The 15,860-nt window shown below is 32.6% G+C and overlaps 1 protein-coding gene and 1 pseudogene across 1 annotated transcript; both read right to left on the bottom strand.

Annotated features, from left to right (window-relative positions):
- Positions 1-1,401: 1,401 nt before the first annotated feature.
- Positions 1,402-3,300, bottom strand: LOC21403006 (annotated as a pseudogene).
- Positions 3,301-11,516: 8,216 nt separating this feature from the next.
- On the bottom strand, positions 11,517-15,630 carry LOC21403007. Its single transcript, XM_010101609.2, has 7 exons — positions 15,392-15,630; positions 13,640-13,774; positions 13,346-13,462; positions 12,986-13,250; positions 12,500-12,614; positions 12,122-12,286; positions 11,517-11,817 (listed from the first exon to the last, which is right to left on the bottom strand). The coding sequence occupies exons 1-7, from the start codon at positions 15,482-15,484 to the stop codon at positions 11,781-11,783; spliced, it is 927 nt and encodes a 308-aa protein (XP_010099911.1). The 5' UTR covers positions 15,485-15,630; the 3' UTR covers positions 11,517-11,780.
- Positions 15,631-15,860: the final 230 nt, after the last annotated feature.

Raw genomic sequence — 15,860 nt, forward strand, 5'->3', positions numbered from 1 at the left:
TCTCATCTTCTCATCTCACTCTCATTCTATCTCTCAACTTCTCTCTTTGATTTTGATTCTAAGCTTTTTTCTCGTGTTCATTCATTTTCTAGCTCTTTCATTTACAAAGTTCAATCAAGTTCTATCAATTTCCAGAAAATGGCCTCACCAAATTTCCCTGATTTCACTACTCTTCCTGAGCTTGGTGAGGAGACATTTTTTGAGGAAGAAATGATGCCTTCCAACCTCACCCCCACTGAACCAGAAAATGCTCCGGTGGATAATGCTTCAGTATACAACGAAGAGGCTGGAGAACGTAGCAGAGGAAAAAGACCGGGAACTTCTCCGACATGGCAACATTTCACCGAGGAGCCCCGACCAAATCCAAAAACAGGTGAGATGAAAATTCGTGCGGTATGTAAATATTGTAAAAAATATTTTTCTAATAAAAATGGTGGGGGTACTGGTCATCTGGATAGACATTGGAAAATATGTCTATCCACTAGCTAAATTTCTAGCTAGTGCCGAATTGCCTCTTTCTTTTGCAGATGATGCCTCCTTCGAAGAATTCATCCAGACAGCCTTTTGCCCACAATTTAAACGGGTAAGTAGAAACACAACTCGTTCTGATTGCATGAAAGTTTTTTATGCAATGAGACAATCTCTTGTTGATAATTTTAGGACTTTTAATGCTACTGTGTCTTGCACTTCTGATTTGTGGGAGGGGTGTAATAAAACTGGATATTTATGTGTCACAGCGTACTACGTTGATGACGATTGGATTTTACGAAAAAGAATAATTGGTTTTCGTTTATGTCCATATCCTCATAACGCAACAGCTATTTTCAGTACAAAAATGAAAATTTTTGGGTTTTATGGGATAGAAGATAAAGTTTTAACAATTACTTTTGATAATACGTCAGCTACTACAGCTGCAATTAATCTGTTTAAACGTAGTTTGAAACCGGAATTTGGAAGGAAAATTTTTCATCAACGGTGCGCATGTCACATAATTAATTTAGTAGTTCAGGCAGGAATTGAACATATCTTTGCTAATCTTACAAATATTAGAGAATCATTATCCTTCATATCTAGTTCTGGAGCTCGGCTCCAAGAATTCAAACAATATTGTAGGAACATCCAGATGCGCCCAAGAAAGTTTCCAACTGACGTGAGACATAGGTGGAATTCAACATATTTAATGTTGAAGGTAGCGCTCCCGTATTCACAGCTTATCACGACATACGTAAACAGTAAGAACGATCAAATTTTAATTTTCAATCCTGATTGGCAGATTGCTGAGTATTTTTTTAAATTTTTAGAAGTTTTTTACAATGCTACTGAATTACTTTCGGGAGTTTATTATCCTACTGCACATTTAGCTTTACATCAACTATTTAATATTTCAGAAACATTTTCTTATTATAGGGCTACACAACTTTTTGGAAATATAGTTAACTTAATGGAAAATAAATTTTCTTTAGTGTCCACAACAGTTTCTAGCTCTTTTTGGATTTTCTTTAGTGCCCTTGGATGCTTGATAAGCTCTGAGATTGCCCACTGTATTGATGTTGTTGAAGTGTCCATTGAGGCTACAAGTAGAAATTCAAGGCATTGCTAGTGTAAATATGCACATGAATATAAAAATTATGCTAAGGGTATGGTGTTAATATATGAAGAAGAGTGTTAAGAATTATCAACATCATAGCATTGATATTGAATCGTTCAATACGGTATTCTGATTCTGCAGATCCTATGAAGCATAACATGACATCAGCAAAGTCTTTAGTCTTACCATCTTCATCCTTTAAATGAATATGGTCGTCAATGATTTTCTCAAAGAAGTCATCAAACGCCTTTGCAAGAACATTCATGTGCTTAGTGTAGCCCTACAGGTCAAGTGGAGCAATGAAAGGAATGAAATCTCCCAAGTTGGGAATTGCAGCCAAGTGCAAGACCTCTTGGATAACAGCCTTGAAACCCCTCTCATCGAATTCCTTGTCTGAATACCTCTTCCCAAACACCATTCTACAACTCATATCCACATTCAATGATGTAATCTTTGTAGTGAGATCAACAGCAACACGATCGCAAGCAGCGTTCTGAATGAACTCGATCAAAAGGCCAATTTCCTCTCTCCTCATGGCTTTGAAAGAACAGATTTTGGCACTGCTAAGCAGCTCTAGAGTGCACATCTTGCGCATGTCACGCCAATAAGATCTGTACGGAGCAAAGATCACGTTCCTTTGCTCCCAATTCATATGCTTCGCGGCTTCAAGAGGAGGTCTGCTCGCAAAAACAAGGTAATAGGTCTTGTTGATGGTGTAATTTCGTCTCCAAGATTACGTCGGATTATCACTCGGTGGTCCGTTGGGTTACCGGTCAAAACTAGTTATATTCTCGGATTTATGCAACTGATTGTGTTTGTTTTCAAGGTATATTGAAAATGCATCGATTTGTCGTTAAAACGAAAGTAAAAGGACACGTAGGTTTATAGTGGTTCACTCTATCACAAAAGAGCTACATCCACTGGCTATTGTATTCTTCTTTTTGTTCTTCAAAGATTACAAAAAAAACTCTCTTCCTTTTCTCTGGGGCTTTGCCCCATTTTATACCCTACAGATTACATATGGGTACGTTTCTCTCAAGTAGCCTATTATTCTTCCTGCATATCGTAGCCTCTCAGCACATTTTGGACTGTTTACTCACCCACTTTGTCCACTATTGCGGCTCTGCGGATCCTCTATGATTTCCATTGGTCCGTTCTAGGTAGTTTATGGGCAGGTAATCATTTTCTGTGTTACGGACCTTCTCCAAACCCAGAAGTAACTTAAGAATTTCCCCATTGTCACCTCAGAGGTCTTTCTTGAGACGCGGACCCATACTCATGCGTTCTGCCCTCTGCGCCTACACTATACCTCACAGGGCGCGGCCTCTGTCCCGGTCGACCCCCTCTCGATACTACTTCTACTGTGAACAAATTATGCAGGCATCGACTGTATGTAGGGTCGACAGTTCTATAAGTCGTCCCATACAATTGGCCTTTTCACCAGGTGGTGGAGGAGAAAATGAGCTTTAGGCGCAGACAGCTACCCGACGTGGCAAGTTTAGGGCCACACAGAACATGGTCGTTATCCAACGTGTCAACACATATTTTCTCACACAACAGGTCTTAAGAAACAACTCTGCAACTACAGGAGATGAAACAATGATTGTGGGAATAAGGCCTAATCTCATATGCATGACTGGACCGTATTTTCGCGCTAGTTTGTGCAAATCATGATGTGGGAGGTTCCCTAATAAGTGCAGCCTTCTTGACATTGCCCTTGCTTTTCCATAGATTTTCTTGTAGAGCATAGACAGCTACAATGATTAGTGCAAGTATAGCCCAATTGTCCAAGCCATTCTTTGCTCTTCAAATTAAAAGCTGATCAAATTCAGATCAATAAAGCTGAAATATTGGTTGATCTAGTGTAAGCCTTCGGGACAGGTGGGGTATTTATGATTCACAACTGGAAAATAAAGACAAAGTGAGGAAACAAGTTAATTTTATCGCCATATCAGTTTCTTAATTGATTACTTATCTCCATGAGAAAAAAATCTTCTTGTCGGCAATAAAATAAGCAGATGAGTCATATGAGAAATGAGAATTGGAATTTATTGGCAATTCATACTAGTAAAAAATTAGTCATAGATTTTTTTTTTTTTTAAGTGGAATAACTTTGATTAAGCAATATTAAAAATAAATGCCATTACATAAGTGCCCAAAAACTGAGGCACCCAGTCAATCCAAAAAAACATCTCTTGATGAGCTACAGAATTCCCCAGGAAAAGAGAAAAGTCAGCAAACATTACCACTGTGAGTTTGAGAAACAAGCAAGGGTTCTGTTTAATATCGTTTTTAAAATGATTTTTCTTAAGTACAAAGTAAAAATAAAATTATTTTTAAGTATAATAAAAGGTTAAATCGTGTTTAGTTATAATTATTAATTAATATATTAAAACATTATTTATAAATACTAGAAAATGAAAACAGAAAAGAGAAAATAACTTTCAACTGTTTTCTAATTCCTTTATAAAAATTATTTTCACTGTATTTTATTTTCGTTTTCATTTTCAAAACATTTATTAAACAAACATGATTTATAAACCGTTTTTATTTTCATATTTCAAAATATGTGCAAAAACATTTTAAAAAATAATAAAAAAAAAACTAATTTCAAACGCACTTGCATAGCCATTGTAACGATTTAGTTTCAAAATGTGTTGTCCCTATATTAATGTGTCGATCTATTTTCATATATAGATGAACAAATTATATCATCACATCAATCAAATAATATGGGGGCCCATTCTTGAGAGGTGTATTAAAATATGGTAATTTTGACAAATACTCTTTAAAAATACATGTGTCATGATTTTTACTTTTTATTATTAACAAAAGAGTATTTATCAAGAGTAAAAGAATAAATGTCCGACTCATACACTCTCAAAAATAAATTCTCATTTTTTTATTAAAATATGAGAAAATTACTGAACTTATTTTAAACTGCTTGAATTTTAAATTATTACCATTTATTTTTTATTAATAATTGTTTAACTAATATAATAATTTAACTAAAAAATATTTATTAAGAATTAAAAATTCAGACCTATGCGTTGTTTCCTTTCTCCATTAAATATCTTATATTTTATTGCCCTTTTGTTGAATGGAGAATACAAAGTATCACGTGTTGGCTCAAGGCGAAAAAAAATCACCAACACGCCCTGCTCACCTGTCCGCCCCAACTCGTCCACTAAAATTGTGCCACGTCACCAAATCACCCCTAGGTTAGTGCTGGCAGGTTGCGTTTTGCACTTCTAACCAATGTCGTGAATTGAATTCATTTCGTTGATTTGAGTTTTGCTACAGTAAAAAGTTCTCATAAACAGTCACATCTAACTTTTTTGCTACAGTAAAAAGCTCTCACATAAAATCACATCTCAACTCGAATTAAAAACTCGAATCAATGAACTAAACGGACCCTAAGAAATCAACTCCTTTCCACTGTTTCCCGCTTGTAATTGAGTCAAGTTTGAGAACTCGGCCATTTCTTGTTCTTATGATGTCAACTAGATAGGCATTGCGAGAGAGCATCACCTCCGCCGTATATGCCTAATTGGGAGTACACATTGATTATAATATATTAATTATTGATTAATCAGATTTCATAATTAACATATATAAGATCATGATTTGTTAGCTACCAATCATGATTTTAAGAGCATGTTTATTTCACCTAAATGAGAAAGGTAGTCATATCAAATTACGTAGGATGCCATCAAATTCCAATAGCTTTACATTTATTTGGTCTTGGTAGAATATCAAAAACATTCTATTAGAATACTCTCTAAAAATATTTGGCCATCTTTGTACAGAAAGGAAAAAATATATATATATATTAGGGTTTTTTTTTTTTTTTTTTATAAATTGAGTGCTATAAATGTTAAGTTTATGCCGCGAAATGTGAAAATTATTAATTAAATTTGAACCATTTTAAAAGTCATGAAAAAGTGAGATTGACGGTAATATTTAGAAAGTTTAACCCAAAAGTGCATGACCAAGAAATAAGCTAAATATGAGTAACATTACTCACGGGAAATGAGAATGTGGAGAGGCCTCCCGTCCTGACCAAAGTGTTTTGGGCTTCTGGGTCGGCTGTATGGAGCATGCAAGTGAGAGATTGCCATTGATTCGAACTCAAAGGGCCCGTTCACTTCATGTATCCTACTCGAGTAAGCCTAACTTGAGTTGAATTTTGGGCTGAGTTTTGCGTTCATTAAACAAAACTCGAGTGTAAAACTCGAGTAATAACTCTGATTTCAGAGTTTGGCATACCGGTTGTTTTCCCATTACTGCAGTGTGCTTCTACAGTGTTTCTACGTGCTTGAACAGTGCAGATTCCTCTACTTTCTTCCCGTTGCTGTCTCGTTCCTGCCTCTCCAGTGCAGATTTCTCTTTGCTTTCTGCCCGCTGGACCCTCGTTCCTGCCTCCCCTGTTGTCGTATTGGCTCTCCTGTTGCCGTTTTTACCTTAGCTTATTGCCTCCCCTGTTGTTGTATTGGCTCTCCTGTTGTCGTTTTTACCTTAGCTTATTACCGTACAGCATGCTCATTTTTCTTGTTTTGAAGTTGTATAATGCCTCTGCAGAATTTTTTCTATAGTTATTTGAGCTGCCTTACGTACAATGCTTGCAAGACTATTAACATTGGCTTATGTAGGTACAGAAAATGAATATAAATCCAATGCAATATCTTATGTAAGTGGTGAGTTTAGATTTGTGCAAGTGAATATAAAATTTAAGTTGTAAATGTCACATCAATCTCTTACTAAACATGTAACTCAAATTTCATATTACAACTCCAATTAAAAACAACTCAAGTTCACTTTTCTTACTCAAATCATAAAATTAGAGTTAGTGAAGTGAACGGGCCAAAAGAATCTCCAACGAACATTATTTTCTTCCCACTTATTTTGTACAAAAAATCTCGACCATTGAACCTAAATATAGATATAATCAACAAAACTTTGTTACAAATATTGTTAACGAAATTATCATGTTCGATGAATAGTACTACAACAAAAGATGCCCCTTTTATGATCCATAATAGGTGTAGAACTTTTTTTGTTTGAACCTCTATTAGTAGGTTAATTTTTAACTGTTAGATACATTTAAAATCATATTAGATTTAAAAAGTATACAAAATAAATAAATTTTTATATAAATCTGACGACTGAAAGTAAAAAATTATCAATGTTTATTTTTTTTATCCTCCCAATGTACTTTTTTTTGGTGAATCATGACAATTAGGTACTTAATACATTATCTATAGTTATCCATAATTATTCAATTATATTAATATCAATATATAATAAAGGGCAAAATCAGATGAAAGCAACTAATAACAGCAATAATGTTGCTTCTTATGCCAAAAGAAAAAAATTAAGCTTATAAAGGTCAATGTCGGATGTGTGAACCCAAATTTATCATGTTCCACCAGATTATGGTATACGCAATATTGGTGTTTGTCCTTGTTTAACAAAACAACCAAATCTTTCTCTGCAGACACTAACTGATCACTTTGCAACTAATCATGAGATGAGATAAGTTTTAACAAAACCCATCACGAACCTATTTTAATTACTGCTCATTAACAATATAAGCGAAAAGGAAAATATATAATATATAGGTCGTGTTTGGAATTAATCTCGTTTTTGTTTTTTTACGTTTTTCAAGAAAGAAAAATGAAAACGTTTTCAAAACGGCGTTTGGCGCAATAAAGACAAAAACAGAAATGAAAATAATTTTTTAATTAGTGTAAAATGAGAGAGAAATGAAAAACGACTTTTAGTCGTTTTTCATTTTTTTGTTTTCGTTTTCTCTTCTATCGAGCAGAGAGAGAGACACACACACATTAATGGGTTTTTTATACTGAAAATAATCTCTTAATAAAACTACCAAACATATTTTTAAAAATGATTTATGTCTGAGATTGAAAACGTTTTTATTTTTATTTTCATACAAAACACAAAATCATTTTACAATGAGTTCCAAACGCCCATATTGTCTCCTTTTTTATATATTAGTTGAGTCACTTACATAACTTTGTAAGTTCAAAACACGCACTTCTTTAAAAACTAAGTCTATTAATTAGAACAAGAGAAAAAATATATACTTTAAAAAATCATATAAAAAAAGAATTAAAGTTATATATGAGTTTTTGATCTAAAAAAACTTAAGTACGAAAATATTTGAAAAGAATGATTTTAATTAAAAGAAAGTGAGAAAAAGAAGTATTTCAAAGAAGGATATTGTAAAAAAAACATGAACTATAAAAGAATATTAGGGAAAGGAAAAAAAAAAAAAGACAATTGGCAGACAAAAAAGGAAGAAAAATTTTTAAAAAAAGTTAAAGAAGGAAACAGAGGAAAAAATCTGTTACGTTTAGATAGATTTAGATTAGAATAAGGATATTGTGAAAGAAAGAAAGAAAGAACGAAAGAAATAAAGTGTCAAAAAAAAATATTAGGGGAAAAAAAGATGGTAGGTAAAAGAAAAGAAGAAAAAATTTAAAAAAAAAGTTTAAAAAAAGAGGAAAAGTAAAAAATATAAAGTTTTAAGAAACTAAAAGTGAAACAATTAGTAAAAAAATAAAAGTAAAACATGAAATAAAAAAAAAGGAGAAGAATTGACACATGACTAAAGAAAAAACAATATATTCAACTCTTTCATGTATGTTTAGATTAGATACTAATGCTTCATGCACGTTCCTCAGCCTCTAGTGAAAAAAATATATTTAATTTTTTTTTATCTTTTGTCTCTCCAAGTTTAGAGTTTTTTTTTTTTTTTTTAAATCTTCTGTCTCTCCAAGTCTAGAGGTCTTTTTTTTTTAAATATAAAGTTTAGATATGTATGCATGAATAAATCTAACAAATATGTAAAGCATTATTTTTCAAAATAAAAAATGATATCATAGTCAAATCATATTGTAATATTATGAAATTCAATTCATATATATACAATGATGGTTACTAAAAATCGACAAATTTTTATTATGTACAACTATCTATATTAGGGGTAATTTAATTTTAGCTTTTGAACTTTAAGATCATTCACAGTTCACTTTTGAATTTTAAAAACTCCTACTATACTTTTTAAACTTTGACGCAGTACCACTTAATCCTTTTTTTAAAAAAAAAAATTCAGCTAAAAATAAACAAAAAAAAAAAGAGATTAAATGTGATCATGTAATTTTTTCGCTTGTCAAGTGACCATAACACTCTCCTTTTTTCGTCTGTTTTTTATAAAAATAAAAATAAAAGGTTAAAAAAGACTAATTTAAAACTTAAAGAGGTAAAATGGGAGTTTTTAAAATTTATAAGAGAAAGTAAAAATAATTCTAAAATTCGGGGAAAATTAATGTGCATACCTTGGCATTGTTGCAGAGAGATGGCTGCCATTTGTATTTGAGATAGTGAGAGAGAGAGAGAGAGTAATTTCAATAATTAAAACATTATATTTGGAAACGTTTAGTAGTGTCTTAGATCAATAATTTCAATAGTTAGGGTCTATTTGGGATAGCTTGTACTTATGCTTTTAAGTAGTAGAAGAAGATAAGTTTAAGTTAAGGCCAAATAGAAAGAGATAAGCATAACTTTTTAGAGCCTAACAAAAGAAGAAAAGCCAAAGCTCCAATTGCTTTTGCAAGGCTCTAAAAGTTAGAAACTTTATTGTCTTTTCAGATAGAAGTAACGGTGGTTTTCTTAAGTAATCTCTTTAACGTATTGCTAATAACCAACTTTTTTAAGGAGCTAACTAGCAGATTTCTTTAACCCGAATCTGTCATTTAAGATAAAGAAGTCAGTTGGCCAATCTTGCAAATTGTAGAAATGATGGAAACTAAGACACAATATATGTAAAATAAATTAGTTTTAACCTTAAGATTGATGAAAGGTCCGACAATCAAATACAATTCAGTTCAAGTAGCTAGTAATATATGACAAATTATACTAGTTTTAACCTTAAGATTGATGAAAGGTCCGCAGGGATACATAGTCAACGATTAAGTTCAAGTGTTTTTAATTTCCAAAAAGGTGAAGTGTAAAATATGATCTACTTAATTATGACAATATATATAACACGTAGGTATATAGTGAACGATTTAGTTTGAGTGTTTTTAATACCTTGTGGTTGCGGGCATAATCTGAAGCGACGTTTGGTTGGAGGATTCAAACCATGATTTGAATCATGGTTCATGGTTCACTACAGTATTTTCTCTCAAAAAAAATACACGTAAATCGAAAATGATTTTAATCCGTGAACCAAACGTCTCACAATTTTACATTGACTCCACCGTAAAGTATAGGGTTCAAGTCCCCCACTCCAAGTTTTAAAACAAATGAATACCATTTGAATTTCAAAATAGTTTTAAAATTCTCTCGGTCACCAAATTCTGAAAAACAAGATGTGAAATTACAAAATTTTCACTGCCAATTGAAACACCGCCGTTTTGGTAAACTATGTTAAACTAGTTTAGTGTAATAAGTAACAACTAAACACTCCCTTTAGGTCAAAGATGAAACAATGCATTTTGTTGATGGTATTAGAGCGGGTAGTTGAGTTCATATGTTTGTTGTGGGGGATTCCCTCTTTGATGGAATGGTCGTAAGTTTCATTCAGAAAGAAGAAGATGAAAAACTGAACAATTTTCCATTAATGATGAGTGGTCTTAGATGGGTGCGTTTGGCAATCATTTCGAGATTGAAGAACATTAAAATGTTTTTAGTGTTTAGACATACTTCTTAGAAAAGAGAAACGACAACAAGTTTTGAAGTACGCTTAAAAGAATCTTTGTTAGTGTTTAGACATCATACAAACTTAATTTGTGTCATTTCAAAAATATTTTTGAATTTGGTCAAAAATGAATTTATTCGCAAGAGAGAATTTCGAAATCGTTTTGAGATTGAAGAACATAAAAATGTTTTTTTTTTCTTTTTTCTAGGGTAGAATAATATTCATGTTATTAAGCGAAAATTATGGAGACACTTTTTCCCTTTTAGATTCATTCATGTGCAAAACAAAAAGGAAAGTTTGGAATCTCAAGAGTTACTCATGCTAATTGAATCAAATTATGGATCTCAGGCTGAGATCTCTCTTGAGGTCTGGCCCTAGGTTGGGATAAACTTACAAACAGCGTCGAGGGAAAAAGCGGCAACACCACCAACAACAAGCAACACCCAGAAAACGATAACAACGGAGAAAACGACAATAATCAACTAAAAAAAGAAAATGACCTTTATACGACAAGCGACATCAGATAAGAAACGACATTAAAACAAAAACGACAACATAAACTAAAAATGCCAAGCCATATCCTCAGAAATCAAAACGACATTAAAACAAAAACGACAACATAAACTAAAAATGCCAGGCCATATCCTCAGAAATTAAAACAACATTAACTAGAAAGCTGTACAAACTAAGATAAATGACATCAAATAGGAAAGTACAGAAAAAATATATATATAAACGACATCAAATAAGATGGCAGGAGCCTTAGAAATGACATTAACAGATTAACTGGAATCCGATGGAAAGATATCATCAAATAAAAACGACATCTCAAACACAAACATCATATCAATTGTAAATGCTGCAGTAAAAACGCTATTGAAAAAAAAAAAAAAAAAAAAAAAAAAAAAAAAAAAAAAAAAAGGGGTAAAATTTTCCCTTTGGGGTTTCCCTTTTTTTTTTTTTTTTTTTTTTTTTTTTTTTTTTTTTTTAACACTTGTTTGTGACCTCTGCTAAATAAATTGAATAGCAAAATCACTTCTTAAAAGCGCTCATTTCGAACCTTTCTTATTTAAAAGTAAAAAAAAAAAAAAAAAAAAAAAAAAAAAAGGTATGTTCAGACTTACTAGATAACCATACTAACCTTTCTTATTTCTAACTCCGTTTTTAAGAACAAAGGATCATGTTACATATGATTCAAATATATAACAGTACTCATAATATATGTGTATATATATATATATAACAGTACTTATAGAGTAAACTCATAGCAACACATGGATTCATAACTCAAGTACATAATAAAGCAAGATTGACCATGTATACTTTATCCGAGGTTATATATAACTGTGATACATCTCTTATCATATTTTATACTGCAAGCCACTAGACATTTGTTCACGGTGCTGGAACGTTGCCTCAGCTATGAGCCTTTATGTAATTAATATTTGCTTCATCCACCAAAGGTTCTCAAAGTTTAGGAATAACAACTCGTAGAAAACCATCCCTGCAAAAATAACATTAACACCATCAAAATCAGTATTAAATGATGGTTTTCTAGGAAGATAGAAACCAAAGTTACATGCTTCCGAGTTTCGAATAGCTTAGTCCTTTTTAGATGAAGCATTTCAAACATGATATCGGAGAATAAGAGCCAGGTAGCACAATACAATTTCCCTTTCATTTCATTGTATACCAAGACAAAAAAACTTCAGGGAAATTATGCAGTGTCAAAAGTTGGGGGAAAATATTTCCATAAAAATTAGCATAAAATTAAGAGGAATGTAGCTAGGGGAGGTTATGACACTCACAGAAACTCGGCTGAGACAGAGTCCTTGTTCACATTAGCTGGAAGTGGCCACACAACCTCATATGGCCCTTGCACAATCTCTCTTCTGAGATATGCAGAGATGGAGTCATTTGTGCAACCTGCCACCTTCAAATACTGGGTAGAGCGCTTACCAGCTACGGTTAACCTGCCACAGAAATGGTAGCCTCACCATGTTAATTACAAATACTCTCAAACTTTCTAATGGTTTACAGATAATTTAAGTATGTGAATCAATTAAATGGAGGATTCAGAGCAGGAACGGGGTGACAGGAATGGGATAGGTGTAAGGGTTGAATATGGAGTTCACTAGAAGATCATGAAACTTAATCACGTTATAAGCCGTTAAAATATATTTTACTTCTTGTCATCAACTTCCACTCTAATGTCTTTGACACTGACACCTGGAATCTCAACGGTGATGACATAGGTGCGACCCGATTCTGCAATATCCAATTTTGGGGACCACTCAATTACTGCATGAAAAAAAAAATTATAAGTTAGATTTCTCCACTTAAAGTCCATAATAAAAAGAAGTCAGAGGTTTAGTCCATTTTAAACAAGTAATAATATTCCTGCGCGAGCCTTTCTTGAAAGCAAACAACCATTTTTCATACTAGTAACCTGTCAAGTAAACAGATAGATATAAAAGAAGCCAGAGAGGGAGAGAGATTGAAACTGTTCTTTTGTGCTAAAACTTCATAAGCTAGAAACATTTAATTTTCGAGGTCTTAGAAGATGCCAACGAGTGTAGCAAGTGTTTTTAACTTCTGGCAAAAACAAGAAAAACATGCGGATTTTGAATTTCACATTTAGAACATTAGCATATAACAACAACACAACCCACCATTAGATGTAGAAGAGTACGTTTCCTCCTTGGTGTATGTCTCTTTCTGTTGACCGATTCTACCGCTTGGCATGGCAAACTTAGGAGGGTCAGCTGCAGATAATGCATAACTTTGAAAGGCGGGTTGGATTACTCCTGCTGTGGAGAAGTTTTTCCCTGTACTTGAAGGTCTAGAAAACAGTGGTTCTTCTTGAGAAACAAAATAGGAAAACTCATTTCCACAACTACAGTATTTGAGAGGCGTGCCCGACTGATCTGGTAAAACCTGGCCAAAAAATTTACACCAAAAAAATCAGTCCATGAAGCTTAATTGAACAAAGGATAATTGAGTGGAGAAAAAAAAAAAAAAATCACAACCACCTCTTCAGTGCCTGCCTGCCTCATGAAACAAGCTTGGTGACTAGAGCCTTGGCGTGCAAAATACATTTTGCTGTCACGCCTTCCAGTTGTCATAGAGTTTAAAGTGTTGTAGGAATCCTGCGACAATAAAGCAATTGCATTGGTAAAGCAAGTGCAACTTGAAATTAGGATAACAAAAAATAGCATATAAATGATTAGACAATGAGGAAATTGAGTGATGATTAGTATCCTACAATTCCAGTTTGGTTCTTAGTAAGTACTATATGACTGAGCCCGTATTTAGAGAAGACTTACTGTGTTTCCAGTCTCAAGCACATCTTCATTTGACCCTTGCCTCATGAAAGAAGCTTGAAAAGCAGATCCTTGCCGTGCAAAATACATTTTGTTATCATACCTTCGGATCACAGAGTTTAAAGTGCTGCTGCAGTTCTGAGACCCAAAAAATTTTATAAGCAATTAGATTATGAGGAAAATTTGGGAAAATTGACACGACGTATTTTGTTAGAGCATCTCCAATGCAATGCTATAATTAATGTACCAATTACAAATTTAACTTTTGAGTGCACTAAACACTCTCCAACACAATGCTATTTGTTGTGCCAAATTTCACATATGCTATACTTTGTGGCAAATTTCCCACCAAGTATAGCATAAGGGAAATTTAACATTTGATTACTATTGGTTGAAATGTTTACTTTTTCCATGTAATCAATGCAACTTTTGCATTTTCTAATTATTTTAAAAATAAAATTTTACTTTTACACCTTTCAAAGCTTAATAGTTATAGGAAAAAGTAGATTTAGCATTTCAAATAGTGTTATGCATTTGAGAAAAAATGAAAATAACATACAATATCATACTTTTTTATGATAAATATACAATTGGCATTAGCATTTGCATTGGAGATGATCTTAGACTGTGGTAACATTCGTTTAACATTTAAGAGTTCAGATTAAATGTCATAAAGTCCTATAGGACAACTAAGCTAATATATTTCGAGGACTTGATTCCCGACCAGATCACGCATGACAACTATTCTGTACACCATTTCTCGATAGCTGTTTAGAAACTACTTTGATAGTGATGATCAATGAACTAGAAAACACGAGGAAAGACAGCATCCAATGGATGAAAGTATTGAACTTTGGCATAACGACATGAAGACTAGACAGAATTGAACTTTGGCATAATGACATGAAGACTAGACAGAGTCCTCTTGATCATTTTGCCAACATTATACGGAGCTATTGAAAATTCATAAGTTAAATGTAGCATCAGCATTTACAAATTCCACTTTAATTATCAAACTATTACGCGTAATCAACACTTAAACAACCTAGATTGAACGTGTTCTCTAATTGTTTTACTTTTGCTAGTCCTTTCTTGATAACCCTTTAACTTTTTAATTTTTTTTTCCTTTTGTTTTTTAAAGCAGGAGATTATCCAAGTACCATTTAAATAAAATCTCCACCCTTCATTTCACTTGTTTAATGAAAAAATTGTTACCAATCAAAGGTCTAGATCAGCTGCTTTTGCTACTTTGTTCTTCCTTTTAAATTTCGTTGTATAATAAGAGGGAAAGAAATAATAGAACAGATTTGAGTCGTTTGGAACATGTTAGGTTAAGTCAACAGTTAAGATAATTAAATTAGCCAATTTGTTGTATCCTCAAAAAAAAAAAAAAAAAAAAAGAACAACAACAACATCAACACACACCCCCACAATTTTCTCTCCCTTTTTAGGGAAAAAAAAAATCAAGGACTGATTAAATAATTATGCTGCCCAATCATCCTTAACACTAAAAGATTCGCCTTTCAAAAGAGAGAGAATAATCATATGATCCTCTAGACCAGAATGATAATAAGAATGACAATGACCAAAATAACAGTAATACATGTATATATATATATATTTAGAGTAAGGTAACATGGCATGATCTGGACCTTTTTAGATTCATGATTAGAGAGAGAAGGCACAGTTAAAACAATTTTTTCTCATTTCTGCTCCGATTTTCTCAGAAACCAAACAAAGAAAGCAAGATTTTACCATGGGAAGGACGTGAGTGGCGGAGAGTTCATCAGTGGGCGCAAAGTGAGCTGAGATCGTGTTGATTCTGCGTCTGACAGCTTGAGCCTCCATTTTCCAGGCCGATTTCTTGGGAAACAAACAAACAGACAAAGAAAAAGGATTAATGCTGAGTTTAGCAGATCAGATGAGAAGTTGAAGAGTGAGAAAATCACTGATCATTGATGAATGATGGGAATGTAAAGCGGTGGTGGAGTGAAGTGTAATATAAAAGTCTTTCTGATATTTTTTTTAGTATTTTTAATTATAATAAAAAAATTAAATGTGATAATTTTAAAAAAATTTAATTATAAAAATTTAAAATTTAAAATTTAAATTAAAAAATTAAATTAAAATTTTATTTATTTTATTGATTTGAATTTTTAATTTTAATTTTATTATAATTAAAAAATTTTATAAAAAATTATATTTAATTATTATAATTAAAAAT

This window comes from Morus notabilis, unplaced genomic scaffold (genome assembly GCF_000414095.1).
Source record: "Morus notabilis unplaced genomic scaffold, ASM41409v2 Scaffold604, whole genome shotgun sequence".
Taxonomy (NCBI): domain Eukaryota; kingdom Viridiplantae; phylum Streptophyta; class Magnoliopsida; order Rosales; family Moraceae; genus Morus; species Morus notabilis.

Excerpts from the sequence above, each read along its gene's own strand:
- LOC21403007 (XM_010101609.2), bottom strand. The coding sequence starts at position 15,484 with ATGGAGGCTCAAGCTGTCAGACGCAGAATCAACACGATCTCAGCTCAC. Across the intron at positions 12,287-12,499 it reads GTGGAAGTTGATGACAAGAA|GTTAACCGTAGCTGGTAAGC; the intron begins GTAAAATATATT and ends TTTCTGTGGCAG. Across the intron at positions 11,818-12,121 it reads TCTGTCTCAGCCGAGTTTCT|GGATGGTTTTCTACGAGTTG; the intron begins GTGAGTGTCATA and ends TTATTTTTGCAG.